At 42.3% G+C, this 14231-nt stretch overlaps 2 protein-coding genes across 2 annotated transcripts; one reads left to right on the top strand and one right to left on the bottom strand.

Annotated features, from left to right (window-relative positions):
- Position 1: 1 nt before the first annotated feature.
- On the bottom strand, positions 2 to 4658 carry LOC112572461 (cysteine and tyrosine-rich protein 1-like). The gene is made up of 4 exons (XM_025252156.1): positions 4354 to 4658; positions 3852 to 3945; positions 2595 to 2749; positions 2 to 2417 (listed from the first exon to the last, which is right to left on the bottom strand). The coding sequence occupies exons 1-4, from the start codon at positions 4412 to 4414 to the stop codon at positions 2197 to 2199; spliced, it is 531 nt and encodes a 176-aa protein (XP_025107941.1). The 5' UTR covers positions 4415 to 4658; the 3' UTR covers positions 2 to 2196.
- A 903-nt stretch (positions 4659 to 5561) lies between these two features.
- LOC112571710 lies at positions 5562 to 14131 on the top strand. The gene is made up of 4 exons (XM_025250931.1): positions 5562 to 6492; positions 10653 to 10830; positions 12347 to 12573; positions 12722 to 14131. Exons 1-4 carry the CDS (start codon positions 6429 to 6431, stop codon positions 12889 to 12891), a joined length of 639 nt encoding a protein of 212 aa, XP_025106716.1. The 5' UTR covers positions 5562 to 6428; the 3' UTR covers positions 12892 to 14131.
- Positions 14132 to 14231: the final 100 nt, after the last annotated feature.

The following is a 14231-nucleotide window of genomic DNA, read 5'->3' as shown; positions in this document are numbered from 1 at the left end:
TATGAATTACTTTCAGTCTTGGTGGTCGGCGATATTCAATAGTGAGGCCTCGAAAACACTGTTCCTTCTTCTGGTTATTGGGAAATCTCAAACTCCACAAAGCTTTAATTTTCATCTCTTCTGTCTATCGCTAATTCGTTTGCTTGTTCGCTCGTTTCATTGTTCGGTTGGTCGGTGTTTCTTAGTTCCGTCATTCCTTTTTGTTCTTTTTAAACCTTTCTTCCACACTTTTTATTTTATTTTCATTGTCACACTTTATAAATTAAGCCCTTTCTTCTGTCACCGCAGTTAAAGCATCACACGTTGTACGATTAGCAATCCAAGTGATTTTATTTTTAAAAATCAAACAATAATTTGGTAGATTTATTGTTAAAATAAGACGATTTTTAGTAAAATAAACAGTTTATCAATAACAAATATTACAAATACATTTATTATACTTTAAAATACCCCTTCCACTAGAATTTAGATATTGTGTTCACACAATCGAGAGCACAGCTCACAAATATGTTGATATTTCTTATGAATTTTGTATAGACAAATGAATGTGGAAAGATATAACTCAATTGTAACTTTAAAAAACAACATTTTTTATCTACAATAATGGCAACAGTTCAGAACTTTGGTAAAGTCTAATAATGATATGCTCCAGGATACCAAGAGACACACAAACATAACAAATATTTATAAACAAAAGAGAAATTATGAGTGAGTTTGAGTACGTGTTCGTAAATGCGTGTGTGTCTCCTAACACTTTTTCACTGAGTGACATTAGAAGTCAAACAGAACACAATTAATAAAGCAGCAAAGTTTACAAGACACTTAAAAATATTAATACCGCGTGCGTGCGTTTGTTCGTGCGTGTGTGTGTGAAATAAGAAATAAAAAGTCTTTGATAACCTACTCAGTGTTGCATTTTGAGTGTTCAATATGTTTACCAAAGCATTATAACAAAACTATTAACATCGAATGAATTAACCATGTACTGTGTAGTAAAAGCTGTTAAAAAGACAAGATGCACTAAAGCGGACAGCCGAGTCGACCCAGCTGTCGGGAATGGCCACCTGACTCCATAGGAGGCTGCGGCAGGGGAGGCAGCAAAGGCCAGAAGATGGACACCATCCTCACATAAACTTGACACCGAATAAAAAATTTTAAAAAAAAGGTTCTAACACTCACACCTCAACTACAGTGGAACCTCAGTTCCGGCGCCCGTCTTCAAAAATCACAAATAATCGAAAATAATTTTAAAAATTCGCAAATGCTAGAATAGGTGTTGTACAGTGAAAGTCTTAACTTTCTTGTATATTTCTTGAAAAAAAATCAGACAGGAGGAGCTGCTTTGTATTCTTACAGCGATTCCATTTTATTGCCCTGCGGAGTTTGGGAAGTTTTAGGATGTCACTAAAATTTCAATCCGCTTCCTGCTCAAGAAAGAAAATTTAGGTGTGTCACACGAAGTGTACTTTCCTGTAGTTGAAATTCTTGGCGGTCTTGTGATGTCTAGATTTTTTTAAGGCCATCTCAGAAAACCAAATGCACTGTTAATTGAAGGACCGGATAATCGAGGTTCCACTTTACCTGAAAAGAGTTCTGGGACGGCTTTTATCTTTTATGTATAAAAATATTGTACATTGCATTCTAAACAAGGACATGAATTATCTTTTATGTACATTAATCCAATAAAATATAAACCATAAAAAATGGAGATGGAAATTGTGAACAGTGCATGAACAAGAATTATGGACACAAAAGAAGACACAAGAGAAAGAGACAGGGAGCACACTTGAAAGTGACCAAGAAACTGAAATAATCAACCAACGAGTTCTGTTGCTGTTGGACAAGGGAGATCAGTTCCCAGGTGTGGAAAGCAGAGGATTGTTGTATTAGCCACTTACTTGGTCACACGGTAAGAGGGACAATCCTCCTGACAGGTGCGCAAACAAACTTACCACAACAATATATAGAGGATATGCAAAAACTAAACTGTCATCTTAAGGATTGTTCACACGATGTGATTACCATTTCGCCTTGTGGCGAGATTGTAACTAATCATATCACAGTTTGATTAGTCCATCAACGTTCATCCCAGAGATTAATTACAGTATCTCTTAATCAACAATAAATAATAATAATAATTGTTGTTGTTGTTGCTTCTCCTGCTAACCTGATGGCTGGACCTTGGGACTAACTCTACTAGTAATTTGGGGCTTTGACGAAGGGAGTGTACCCTGGTGCTGTGCTGTAGGTGGGAGGAAAAGCGTAGGCAGGCATTGCGGGAGCGGCTATTCCCTGGCTGCTGCTGGAGTAGTAGGACGGGAGTGGTTGTAGTGACGGTGGTGGTGGTGGTGCACTTCCTCCGAATGGACCGTAGGAGTACATGCCTGGGTACTGCTGTACACCCGACGTGGTGGTTGCTGTCATGGGAACAGACAGAAAACGTTCGTGATTATAATGTAATAACAACAGTAAGAACTCTTGAGCATTGCAGGCATCGTTATTTCAACTCCTCCCTTCTTGCAAAGCAATTTAGCAAATATTCTTCTTCTTTCAATGTCTGAAACGTGTATGTGTGTGTGTTCAGCTGCACTTACTTTGTACCACCGTCACGTTGCTAGTGGCGGCGATGGTGGCAGCACCGATGACCCGGCCCCGATACGCCTGCTTCTTTGCCAGACAGCAAGCGACGGTGACGATAATGACGATGAGCAGCAGGCCTCCGATGACACCGCCAACAATGCCCCCGACGCTGAGAACAAAGAACAACAGACTTTAAAGAAAAACAAATAAACAAATAAAACTCTAGCCACATCTACGACATTTTTGTTTTACACAGTTGTCCTTTTATGGTTGCTTTTCATGATCCGGGTTTAAAAGATTTTATTTACCATTTTTATTTACCATGGAGTAATGTATGGTGCTGTGTCTCTTTCTGAGACAAACATCATGCAACTGTTTTGTTTGTCATGCCTGAATCGAATGTCAACAGGACTGTTTGGACAATTGCAAAACACTTTGCAAGAATGCCAGTGGACGGTTGTGAGGTTGCGATAACTGTGATTACCCTTTGGTGTCCACAGGGACCTTCACGCTGACTACGACATCGACCATCGACTGCCTCGGGCATCGGGACTGTTCAGTCCTGTCTGACCCCAGATTCCCGTTGTCATAAAGAGTAGATTGGGTTTTTTATTCATGGTAACAGCGACTAGCAATCGTCAATAAAAAAGGATTGGTTTAATTCGGGAAGCGACCTTCCATTGTATACAGAATGTGATGGTGATACAGGCGGCCATTGTTCCAAAAATGGAGCCGACCTTCTCCTGTACGTGTTTATCGTTTGCATTTTTGTTTTTATGAAAAGTTTTTTTAGCCGTACATTTTATAGAAATGTGGTTTAGTACACCTGATCCAACTCCTCTCCCGCCACCCTGCCACCCGGCCACACTACACACTTTACTGATCTGACTGCTTTGGAGAATCTTTAGAGAAGGTTGTGGCTTGGAGGCAAGTGATTCTAGACGAGTGATCAGGGGCACCCTGACCCAAGACTGGGCTCCTGGTCACGCTTCGTTGAATTCATCTCGCGAATCGTTATCGACGTTTAACGATTGCAGTTTTGCCTTCCATCAGAGGCGAATGCATGAGCAACGGTCGACAAGCTCACCCCACGTGTCTGGAGCTTCTTGCAGATCATGTCTCTAAAACTTTAAACTGTTCTTCAGGAGAACATTTACAAAATTTTTGTTGGAAGAAATTGTCGTCCCCTCCTGCAGGGATCGTGGGCAGGTTGAGCAGGGGACTCAAATGAAGTAAGTATACAGAAAAAAAATCACAGAATATCTACTCACTTCAAATCACAGCAATATGATTGGTTAATTCCGCAGCAACCATATTTACAGATTTCGAAGTCTGTTTGGCTGTAACAGATGTCTCCTTCCACCCCTGCAAATGAGGACTGAGGCAACTGAAGGAATTAATGAACTAGAGATATCAGACAGACTGACAGACAACAGGCAAACAGACATACAAACAGGCAGGTAGACAAACATAACGAAAGGAGAGACAAGAAAGATGGTTATCATTCTTGTTTCTGGTATTCATGACAAAAAGGTGTTCTTTATAAGTACGCTTCCTGTTAATTTGTCTGTCTATTTTTTTGGTCTTTAAAAATTGTTTTTCTGTACACCCCTCACATTATTTTAAATATTATTTTGAAGGTTGTCAAGGGACTCTAACCTAAGCTGCGTTCCAGCAGACTGCTCCATGGTTTCCACTGACAGTTGCCATGAATGTCAAGACATGAATTTCCCTAACGACAATATCTAAACGGTTTTACCGAAATCAACATACCTGCCAAAAGAGCCAGAGGAACAGAGACCACCGCCAAGATGCAGAGCGCGTCGGCCGCCATTTTGAGCCGTGCCTGATGGGAGTGTTGCCAAGCGCCGCTGCGGAGCTGACGTCGGCTGTGCCGGGGTGCCAGCCGCCATTGTCTTGCTTTCTCTTTTGTATTCCAGAATCCGAGACGCGATAACGACAATCAATATTGACTGACCCGCCTGTGCTCTGGCACCAGCGCCTGAAGTTTATTTACGGATCTCGCTCCCTCCCTTAGTCCGTCCGTCCGTCCGCCAGCCTGCCTGCCTGCCTGTCTCTCTGTCTGTCTGTCTGTCTGGTTACTTGCCGATTTGTCTCACTGATTGTATTCTAATTCGTTTTTTCCCTCTCTCGTTCTCTCGCTTTCTCCATGGACGTGTTTTTACAAACTGAAGTCTGTACGCCGAGACTCACTCTTAGCCTCTTGCGAAGTGATCCGCTGGTAGTCTCGGCGAGCCGTAACCAAGAATGTGAATAAACCGGAAGCTATGTCGTCTAAGGCCTCGTTTTGGTAGTTAATCTGAAATGTGAATAACCCGGAAGTTATATTGTCTCGTTTTAGCAGTTAACTGGAAAAAAATCGTCTGCCAGCAGCAGTCCAGGGGTTATAGTTCGTGCTCGCTCATTCTCTCGTAGGTTTGAAGTTTTTAAAGGGAGACAATGCATCTATTCGTAACCCCCCTCCCTCCTTACAGGAGAGGAAAATTGTATTTAATACACGACTTTATTTAGTTATTTATTTTATTAGTTACATAGGCAGTTTTTATTTTGGTGTAATTTTTCTTTATTGCTTAATTTATTCGTTTGTTTATTTATTACTTTAGTTGAGGTCAAATTCTGGTCACGAGGCATGAACTGCCACTCAGACACATGTAATTGAGCCAGACCCATTTTAAGATCAACTTATCATGCTTTGGTGATGATGGGCTCCCATGATAAGGTCGGTGTCATCGTAAAGTCTCACTACCCTCCACATGAGTGCGCATGTGCTCTAGAGTCTAGAGTATGGGATGGATCGAGAGCAGGATGCGTGGAGGGATGGAGATGTAGGGAAGGGAGCATGAAAAGGAGGCGTGTAAGTATTCTGTGTGTGTGTGTGTGTGTGTGTGTGTGCATGTGTGTGTGTGCTAGAATAAACTCAGGCTCCAGCTTTCATAAATACTTGCATATTGTATTTGACGGAGTTGAAAAATAGCAGTTATCCCCCTCCCTAAAACACATACACCGAGTTTGTGCTGTTTTATGCGCATTTAAATATTTATCAGTTAGTTTTTGATTTAGCAAAAGACTCCCAGAGAATACGCGAACATGCAAAGACGTGCAAAAACGCACGCACACATACACACACAGAGCCATACAAGCACACACACACACACGCATTCATAGACAAAAATAAAAAATGAAGAACGGAGAGAGGAACAGATCTACCGTAAAGGACACAGGGACACAAAATGAGATGTCAGGTGACCCATGATGAGGCAAACGCTGTGTGTAGCTTGCAGGCTTGCAGCGTGGGAAGGGGGCACAGGACAGTCTCGGTCTAAGTGTTTCGCCGGCCGGGACGTCAGACCTCGACAGAGCTCGGTGAGGGCCATTAATTATCTCCTCCTTCCTGTTCCTCTCTCTCTCTACTCGCTCACACAAAAAAAAGAGATAATAATAAAAGAAAACTAAAAACCTCACGATCTGTCTGGACCTGAACGTTTTTACAACTGTGTTTTATCGCCGAACTCCTGCTGCGAGGCCAAATTTGACCTCCGAGTTCAGCAGCACGTCACTTCCGCTGCTACTGCAGCGCCGTCCTGAAGGCTGCCAAGACCTGCCACAGTTCATACCAATGTACAAAGGCTTTTGATGTGACAGCCGCTACCCAGGTGCGACAGAAATACAGCTGGTTGACTCGACAAAGCCCCTCCATCATTTATTCTTGTGAAAGGTGGGCAGCGGCAGGCTCGAAGGCAAGTTGTGTGTTTCTGACACAGTTTCTGTGGCAACAGAGATACTTTTTTTTATGTCAGACTACAGGGAGATTACAAACCTACAGTAACATGGGTCGAGAGCGACGGTCCTCTCTTTCTTTCTTCGTCACAGCATTGTTTGGACTTTTTCTGAGTAAGTACTTATTTTGTGTGTGTTGGGGAGGAGGGGAGGAGGGCAGGGGGGGGGGCAGAGGGAGGGAGAGAATGTGAGTGTTTGAGTGTGAAGAATGTATAAGTATAGAGTGGGTGAATGTGTGTAAGGGGTGGGAGCTTAAGTGTATGTAAATGAGAGAGAGCTGAGAGACTGTGAGAGAGAATTATGTAGTCTGTCCTGCAGTGAGAGAGTGTGTATGTGTATGAACGTTTCACATCCATACATATATGTGTGTATATATATATATTTCAGTAAAAATATATTTAAAGAAAGCGTTGGTACATTGCATTCTTTTTTTCTCTCCAGACCTAGAAAGTACAGGTGTCGTCGGATATCTAAGCAAATAAAAAATAAGGAACTTTTTAAAATGTGTTCATTAGCACGCATACACACAGTCTCTCTCTCTCTCTCTCCCACACACACTGCTTGGACTATTCTGAAAGGTACTAAAGTATATCTTGGAGATAACAATATCTGCTGACCATGAAGGTTGAAGACAAATGATAAGAATCAGCTAGGTCAGCGAATTTGCCCTCTAGTCTATATTTCTCCAATGGCATTTCATTTTACAATACCTTCTCTGTCGCCATTTTGAGGTCAGGGAAATAAAAATTGACTTCTGAGTTCTTTGCAAAGACTTTTAATACTTACTGTTTAACTAAAACACACACACACACACACACACACACACACACACACACACACACACACACACACACACACACACACACACACACACACACACACACAGGCACACACAAGCACACACACACACCCCAATACTTATACACCTTCCACACATACATATATGAGCACATAAAAAACATACACGCAAACACACACCACTGCACACAGAGAGAGAAAACACAGAAAAGCAGAGATACCCCCCCACACACACACACACACACTGACACACCCACAGAGCGAGAAATCAATCCCATTTTAATCCTTTCGAAAACAAACTGCAATGTGGATGTGTCCATTATTCTTATCTAAAACGACCTGCAAGGTTGCGACTGATTTTCGTATTTCACATCGACGGAACGTGTTTACGATCAGGGTCGAGACATCAGATGACAGATAAGCAGCCTGTTACCTGTCACTACTCTAACGACAGGTGTTATAACATCACGCAACTGTCTGCTGAAGCACGCGACCGTTTTCATGGCATTTGTCCTTATCAGGTAGCAGAGATTCCTACATTACAAGAGTTCCAGAGGCACCGACATTTTATGTTTGATTTTACAGCGCTGCTTCGTTCTTGTCTTCTTTATTTTCTCCCTAATTCCTCTGTAGACTTGTTTTCTACACAACTGCCTTTGTCTCTAGGATAGAGTAGGAGGAAGGCAAAGCAAAAGGCTGGTGGGGAAGGGGGTGGACATGTGAAAAAAACCTATCACTAGGAACTTTTTTTTTTTGGACACTGTGATACAAGTTCCGGTTTAGCCACGTTTTGTTTGGGCTCGCCGAGACTAACAGCGGAGAACTTCGAAAGAGGCTAAGTGTTGGTCTTGGCAGACAGACAGCAATCCATCTGTACACATCCGTGGGTTAGCTATGTATCCGTTCCCATCGCTCTCTACCAATGGCTGAGTCGCGGGGCCTGTAACTTGTGAGGCGATCAACAGGTGTCGCGGAGTCACCCAAATCGTGACTGACTGTTTACTCATTAGTCTGCGCTCCTGCTTGTGCGCAGTTTTCTAAACTCCTTTGTGACTAAACTGCTGCTGATCCTGGTCTGAGTGATCAGGGATGGGGGAGTCTCTGTACGCTGAGCGGAGGGTGGGTGGCGATGATGGATTGGAAGAGGAAAAGCTGGGTGAATGTGGAACGTGAAAATCTCGTGGAAATGTAAAAAAAAAAAAAATAATAATGAGATGGGACGTTCTGTTTATGGGGGACATCCAACCACGTTTATACTCACACTCACTCTCGTGGACATATCATACACACACAAAAGCATTCCTCCTTGAGCGCGCAACTTCCAAAAGCAGACAGTCCTGAATTCTATTTTGAGGAGGGTGTACACTCGTTCTCGAACAGGAATTTGACAAACACAGGCAGTTTTGTGTTTGCCTATTCATGGCCCTCACGTCTGGTCCCCTCGTCACGATTCAGGGCGCGTGTCGCGATGGAAATCTGCGCGGACAGTGTGCGCCCGCCATCACCTGACACTGGGGTCTGGCGACTCACGAGCAAACAAAACCTTAATGGCGAGCGCCACTGGGATGCCATTTGATGAGGGATCGCTGCTGAAACAGGTTGATGAGATCTGACCAGACAAGACTACTGAAACACGTTGATGAGGATACTGAAGTAAAACGAAATGATGAAACATAATGATGATAATGGGAAGTATATATATATAGCGCAAGCTCGGTGCTCTTTACCGTAGATGCCGTATGTCAAAGAAGGGCATGACACATAAACAGTGAACATTGCCAGAAACATGAAGGAGTAAGATTGGGGAATTGTAGCCCAATTACTTTAGGTATTTCCGAAAGTCCAGACCGGAAAGTATGTGTTGTCCCCATTGTACGAAGAACCAGAGGCAGGTCCTTCCAAATACTGGGGCCAGAGAAAAAAAAATGGACGACGGTCGAATCTCCCTCCTCCGATACGTGGGAGGGTGAGAAACGGGCGTGGGTAGAGCAAACTGACCTGCCAGGCCGGCAATACAAGCTCAGAGAGATTGGGCCGAAGTCGTGAACAACAAGATGTCAAATATATTGCCATCTTAAATTCGATGCGAGCCCGAGCTGGCAGCCAGTGGCTGATCAAACACAAGTGGTGTGACATGATCAGCTCCCGCTTGCGGAATACAATGCGAGTGCCATTGTTCTCAGCTCCCTGGAACATGTCGATCAGGCGGTCAAAGAGATCAACAAACAAACGGTTACAATCGAGCCTGGACAACACCAATGTCCACATTGGTGGAAGCAGCAGAGACGAGGTTCTAACAGATCATCACTACTCAGTTTAAGAAGAATGATCTTAACACGATTCTCAAAAAACTTGATGAAAGAACGCTGGTAAAATAGGTGGACGAGACTTTAGAAGGGAACTTAGTGGAAAAAAAGGGTTGAGGTTAGTTCTGCAAGAGAAAGATTGATGAGTGTATGGGTGGACTAAAACAGGTTAATGATATTTGACGATGGACTTTACAGAACCGTTAATGAGATTGGCTGAGGTAACTTCACTGAAACAGATAATGAAGCTTAATGAGAGATCCTCTTTGTCAGTAGGATATGCTGAAACTTGATGCCCCGATATTTGTCCTATTATCTAATGTAAAGTATAGTCTCCTTTAAATTTAGCTGCATTCATCGTAGGTCAATACCTCATTAATATTTTATTACAAATTAATGTCCCTCCTTTTGCTCTGTGTGTGTGCACGCGTGCTCATCAGCTTGCTCGTTCGGTTATTGATTAATCTATTTTTAATTATAGTTTTAGTAAACTATGCATTCTTAGTCTAAGAAAAACGGGATGTCGGTGGAGGAGCTGTCCGTACCTGTCGTCGGGGGGACCAGACGTAGCAGCAGCGGAGGCGCGCCATCTTGTGCGATGTTTAGCAGATCATTGAGACCCCCAGAATGATATTATTTCATTATGTCTCTAGTTCAATCAAATATTAAATATGCCTTGACTGCTTGGTCTTGCTCCTTGACCGTGTGATCGCACTCTATGACCATTTGGTGATATTGCTGGACTGTTTTCAAACAGTTCCTAAGTTTTGGTAATGGCCCGAAGTCTGCACCAAACTTTTGACCTCTGACCCTGGGCTATAAACTCTAGTTCCACGTCAAAAGCTATCTGTTGTGTGTGTGTTTTTTTTTGTTGTTTTTTTTTCAGATGATCATCTGTCACGCCTACCTGTTTGTGACGTGCACTAGTCAGGATGATTTATTGCTTGTCATTTAATCAGTCATCATCATTAACCGATCAGCGTGTTTGTTATTCGTCAGTAAGCTATGATATAGCCTTAATAGCTGACTCAGGTTAAACACCAATCCCACCTCTTCTTTCACACTCGTTTTTGTTGGTGTCGCACTTTGAATGAGGGGAGAAGGGATGCCAGAAAGCGCCTCTTGAAAATGACAAGAAAAAAAAAACAACTAATTGAGTTGTTCGTGCAGATGTGTGTGGGGAGACGTGCATGAAGGCTGTGCATGACGGTGAAGCAGATGAGGAGGATGATGGTCGCCACATGCTGGGAGGAAACCAACGCCATCCCCCCCGATGGAGGTGGATCAACTTCGAGTGCAGCAGCGGTTGTTGTGGCCAGGATAGCATCCAGTACTGCTGTTTCTCCAAGTACGTTCATTTCACATGGACATTAAACATGGACATGCTTACTAAATACACATGATGATGATGATGTAAATGCAGAATTCCATTGTGTGACTAGATTGAAAGTTGATACTGTACTGATTGCCTTATACGAAATGAAATCATAAGAAAAGATCAATACAGGGTTAGAAACGAGAACCTGATAAGTGTCAAATAATACAAATTTAATCTGCTGTTGTGATTTTCTTGTGAATAATTTAGTGCCTTCTGCTGATAAAGCAGTAATATGTAACCTCTAGGTCAAACGGTCGATCTTTGTACTACATGGATCTTTCATAAGTAGAAGAGAAGTGAAGCAGAATAACGTTTCAGTTAACTCTTCCTGTGTCCCGTATTTATTCTGTTTACTTTTCACGAAGAATTATTTGTAGTGATTCTTAGCTTAAGAATGAAATCTTTTCCAACGATTACTTTGTAAAGTCTATGAATTCTTCAGCTATTATTTCTACAAAATTATACAAAAATTACATTTTTTTTATAAAGAAATGACATTGCGGTTGCAAACTGAGATCTAAATCTGTTCTCACATGATTAAGGCCTGTCTCAAAACCGGATACCGAGCGACCTCTCCCATTTTCTCTATCATTCCATCACCCTCACTTACAGGTGGCTCGCCGAGACTCAACACAACAATGGCGCGGAAACATCGTCTGCTAGTGTTTACAGACTTTCAGTCTGGCTGTTGGAAGAGTTGATGGGAAATATTCCTGCTTTCAACGTCATGTGTGATATGTGCATTGATTTGCTAGTTAGTTATTTTGTAATAGTGGATGGCTGATGGTGCGGAAGAAGAGACAGTTTGAGTGTTGGTTGACCGGTATCTTGTTTCGAGGCGGCCTTACGTCGCCCGCGGACTGAATCAATATTTCTGCAGGAAACAAGAACCGAATGATTATTTCCGGTGGAACGCATGACCAATGACAGCTCATTGTCACAGCGGACAAAGTCGAACATGACGGAGAATTTCCTGAAAGACTTTCATTAAGCATTGTCCAAATTTGCTTGCAAGGGAAGCTACGCTAGTAAATTAGTCTTTGATTACTTCCCTTGACCTGGTTGATCTGAGCGGGTCAGTACATATATCTGGTCGTCGGCAGGTGCTGAATGGACAAAGCTTGGATATTTAGGCTTTAAAAAAAAAATCACGTATAATAATTATTCCGAAAATACCTTAAACACTTGCATATCGATACTTTATCCACTGTTGTCCACGTGTAGATCTCAGAATCCATTTGATGTACGGCGCTGTCTTACTTCAGCCTTTGTTTTCGTTTCGCAACAAAATATTTTGCAAACCTAAAATAAACACGATACTGCCAAGTAGGTGTCATCTATCCACAAATAAATGCGAGCCAGCGACATTGAATAATGTATTCATCATCTTTGTGTAGTCATTGTTTCACCTAGCAACGACGGACGGTTGACTGCAGGTAGATCCTGGTTTCGCCAATCAATGATTGACAGGTCTCGTCTGCAACAGAGAATCGTTTGTGGAGAACGACCTCATTGTCGGAGTCGCAGTGGGAGGGATCGTGATCGTCATAGCTACCATTGTCATCGTCGTCATATGCTGCATCTGTCATCGCCGAAAGAGGAAGAGACTGACATCACGCCCTACTGTCCTCGCGAGACTCAGTTTCAGCAGCACCTCACGCCCTGGTGACGTCACCTCTCGCCCTAGTGACGTCAGCCTCCCGCCATCATATGGTTCGTTTTCCACAACTTTCGTTAGCTTTTTTTTATCTCGATAAAGAAAAGAAAGACTGAACGAATAAACATATGGGTGCTAGAGTGTGGCATATTTACGTTTTATAAGTCAGTTCTGGTTTTTTTTCCATTTTTCTCTCATTCGCAGAAATGAGTACCAGGAGAGCTGAGCCAGCGGAAGTGTACGGTGCTTTTCCTGCAGAATTATTTCACAGCCACCCTCTTATGAAGAAGCTGTTGGTACCCCGCCACTTCCACTGTGCCACGTACACCCTGCGCAGGCCCAGAGACAAGGAAGTCCAGGTGTGCATGGTTTGAAGTGATGGACCAGGATCACGTGATGTCTATTGAGCATGTCTGGTAATTGGTCACGTGGATATGAGATGGAACAGTCACAGCTGGAGTTCCTCAGTGACCACCTTCATCAGTTAGCGTATTGTCGTTTACAGACAGACGAGGCAATTCACTCGACAAAGGCGGTTTATTTGACAGGATGGGTCACTTCTTGATGGGTCACATGGGTGGCTCACTTTTTTTTTTTTTCTTTTTTTTTTTTTTTTTTTAGCAATTTTCCAAAATCCAAGAAATAAATTTTGTGATGAGAACACGCCTTGTGACGGAATTAGACAGCAAAATGTGTTCAAGACATTCATGTGAGGTCTTTCGTACAGAGATACTATGCTGAACATACCATTCTGTAGACTCTCGCGTGTTTTCAATAATCCACTTACTCTAATTACTAATTACACGAAGTATTCAAATTCAAAGGCCTCATTTCCTGAACATCACAGTTTTATTTTGCTCGGGGAATTTCATACACCTTCATTAATTTTAAATGATTACAGTTCTGTGCGCAAATCTTGTGAATCTGGTGCTGAGATTTTTCTGTTGGATTTTTCTGAGGAAGGGGGAGTTTCAGTGGGAAGGAGGGTGCAAGATGTTAAATTTCAGCATATTTTTTTCACCCTTAAAACAATGCATGAGCATGCAATTTACAGCAAATTTCCAAAGATCGTTGTACATATATGTCAGTTGTTTATAACATTCTCTAACTAATCTGCACCACAAATATCATCCAAATGTCTACAGTGTCGTGTAGTCGTGTAGACTCTAGAGGTTAACATGAAAAAAAAAATATTCCTGCACATGTTCCTGCGACAAACTGCCCAACCTGCAACTCTTATCTTGTCTTTTCTGCACATGCACTGGATGTCAAACCTGCTGCTAGTCTGTTTATTGGTGCGTACCACGGTAATCATAGATCCCCGACAGCACAACGGGTAATTAATGTAGACGATCAACTAAAAGCGTTAATTTGTCTAATGAAGTTATAAACTACTTTTTAAAAATAGCATTCACGAAGTGTCAGTCCAGGATGACTTATTACACAAGTAGCTAAGTAGAAAATTTAACAATTTTCCTAGTATATCAACAACTTTTAATTTAAGTATAAGCCCTTTATGCCGGACTGTCAGTTGCCCTAGAAAATTAAAAAGTGAAGCCAATGCAATTATTTTTTTTCATCGTAAAATGAGAAACATTACAATTGAAGTTAACTGAAAAACGGTAGTCTCCCTGATTGAACAGTCTGTAATTTTGTCTTGCCCTGTTATGTATGTTGTGCCGGCTTCCAATTCGGATTCTATTGCCACAAGGCC

This window comes from Pomacea canaliculata, linkage group LG9 (genome assembly GCF_003073045.1).
Source record: "Pomacea canaliculata isolate SZHN2017 linkage group LG9, ASM307304v1, whole genome shotgun sequence".
Classification (NCBI taxonomy): domain Eukaryota; kingdom Metazoa; phylum Mollusca; class Gastropoda; order Architaenioglossa; family Ampullariidae; genus Pomacea; species Pomacea canaliculata.
The sequence above is the reverse complement of the archived record's forward strand: the minus strand, read 5'-3'. Positions and strand labels throughout refer to the sequence as shown.

What these genes read in the sequence shown, in the direction of transcription:
- LOC112572461 (XM_025252156.1), bottom strand. Translation starts at nt 4,414, where the DNA reads ATGGCGGCCGACGCGCTCTGCATCTTGGCGGTGGTCTCTGTTCCTCTG. An exon ending in TCCTCTGGCTCTTTTGGCAG is followed by an intron (nt 3,946 to 4,353) that starts GTATGTTGATTT and finishes CCTCATTTGCAG; the next exon opens with GGGTGGAAGGAGACATCTGT. An exon ending in CAACGTGACGGTGGTACAAA is followed by an intron (nt 2,418 to 2,594) that starts GTAAGTGCAGCT and finishes TTCCCATGACAG; the next exon opens with CAACCACCACGTCGGGTGTA.
- LOC112571710 (XM_025250931.1), top strand. Translation starts at nt 6,429, where the DNA reads ATGGGTCGAGAGCGACGGTCCTCTCTTTCTTTCTTCGTCACAGCATTG. An exon ending in ATTGTTTGGACTTTTTCTGA is followed by an intron (nt 6,493 to 10,652) that starts GTAAGTACTTAT and finishes TTGTTCGTGCAG; the next exon opens with ATGTGTGTGGGGAGACGTGC. An exon ending in CAGTACTGCTGTTTCTCCAA is followed by an intron (nt 10,831 to 12,346) that starts GTACGTTCATTT and finishes CGTCTGCAACAG; the next exon opens with AGAATCGTTTGTGGAGAACG.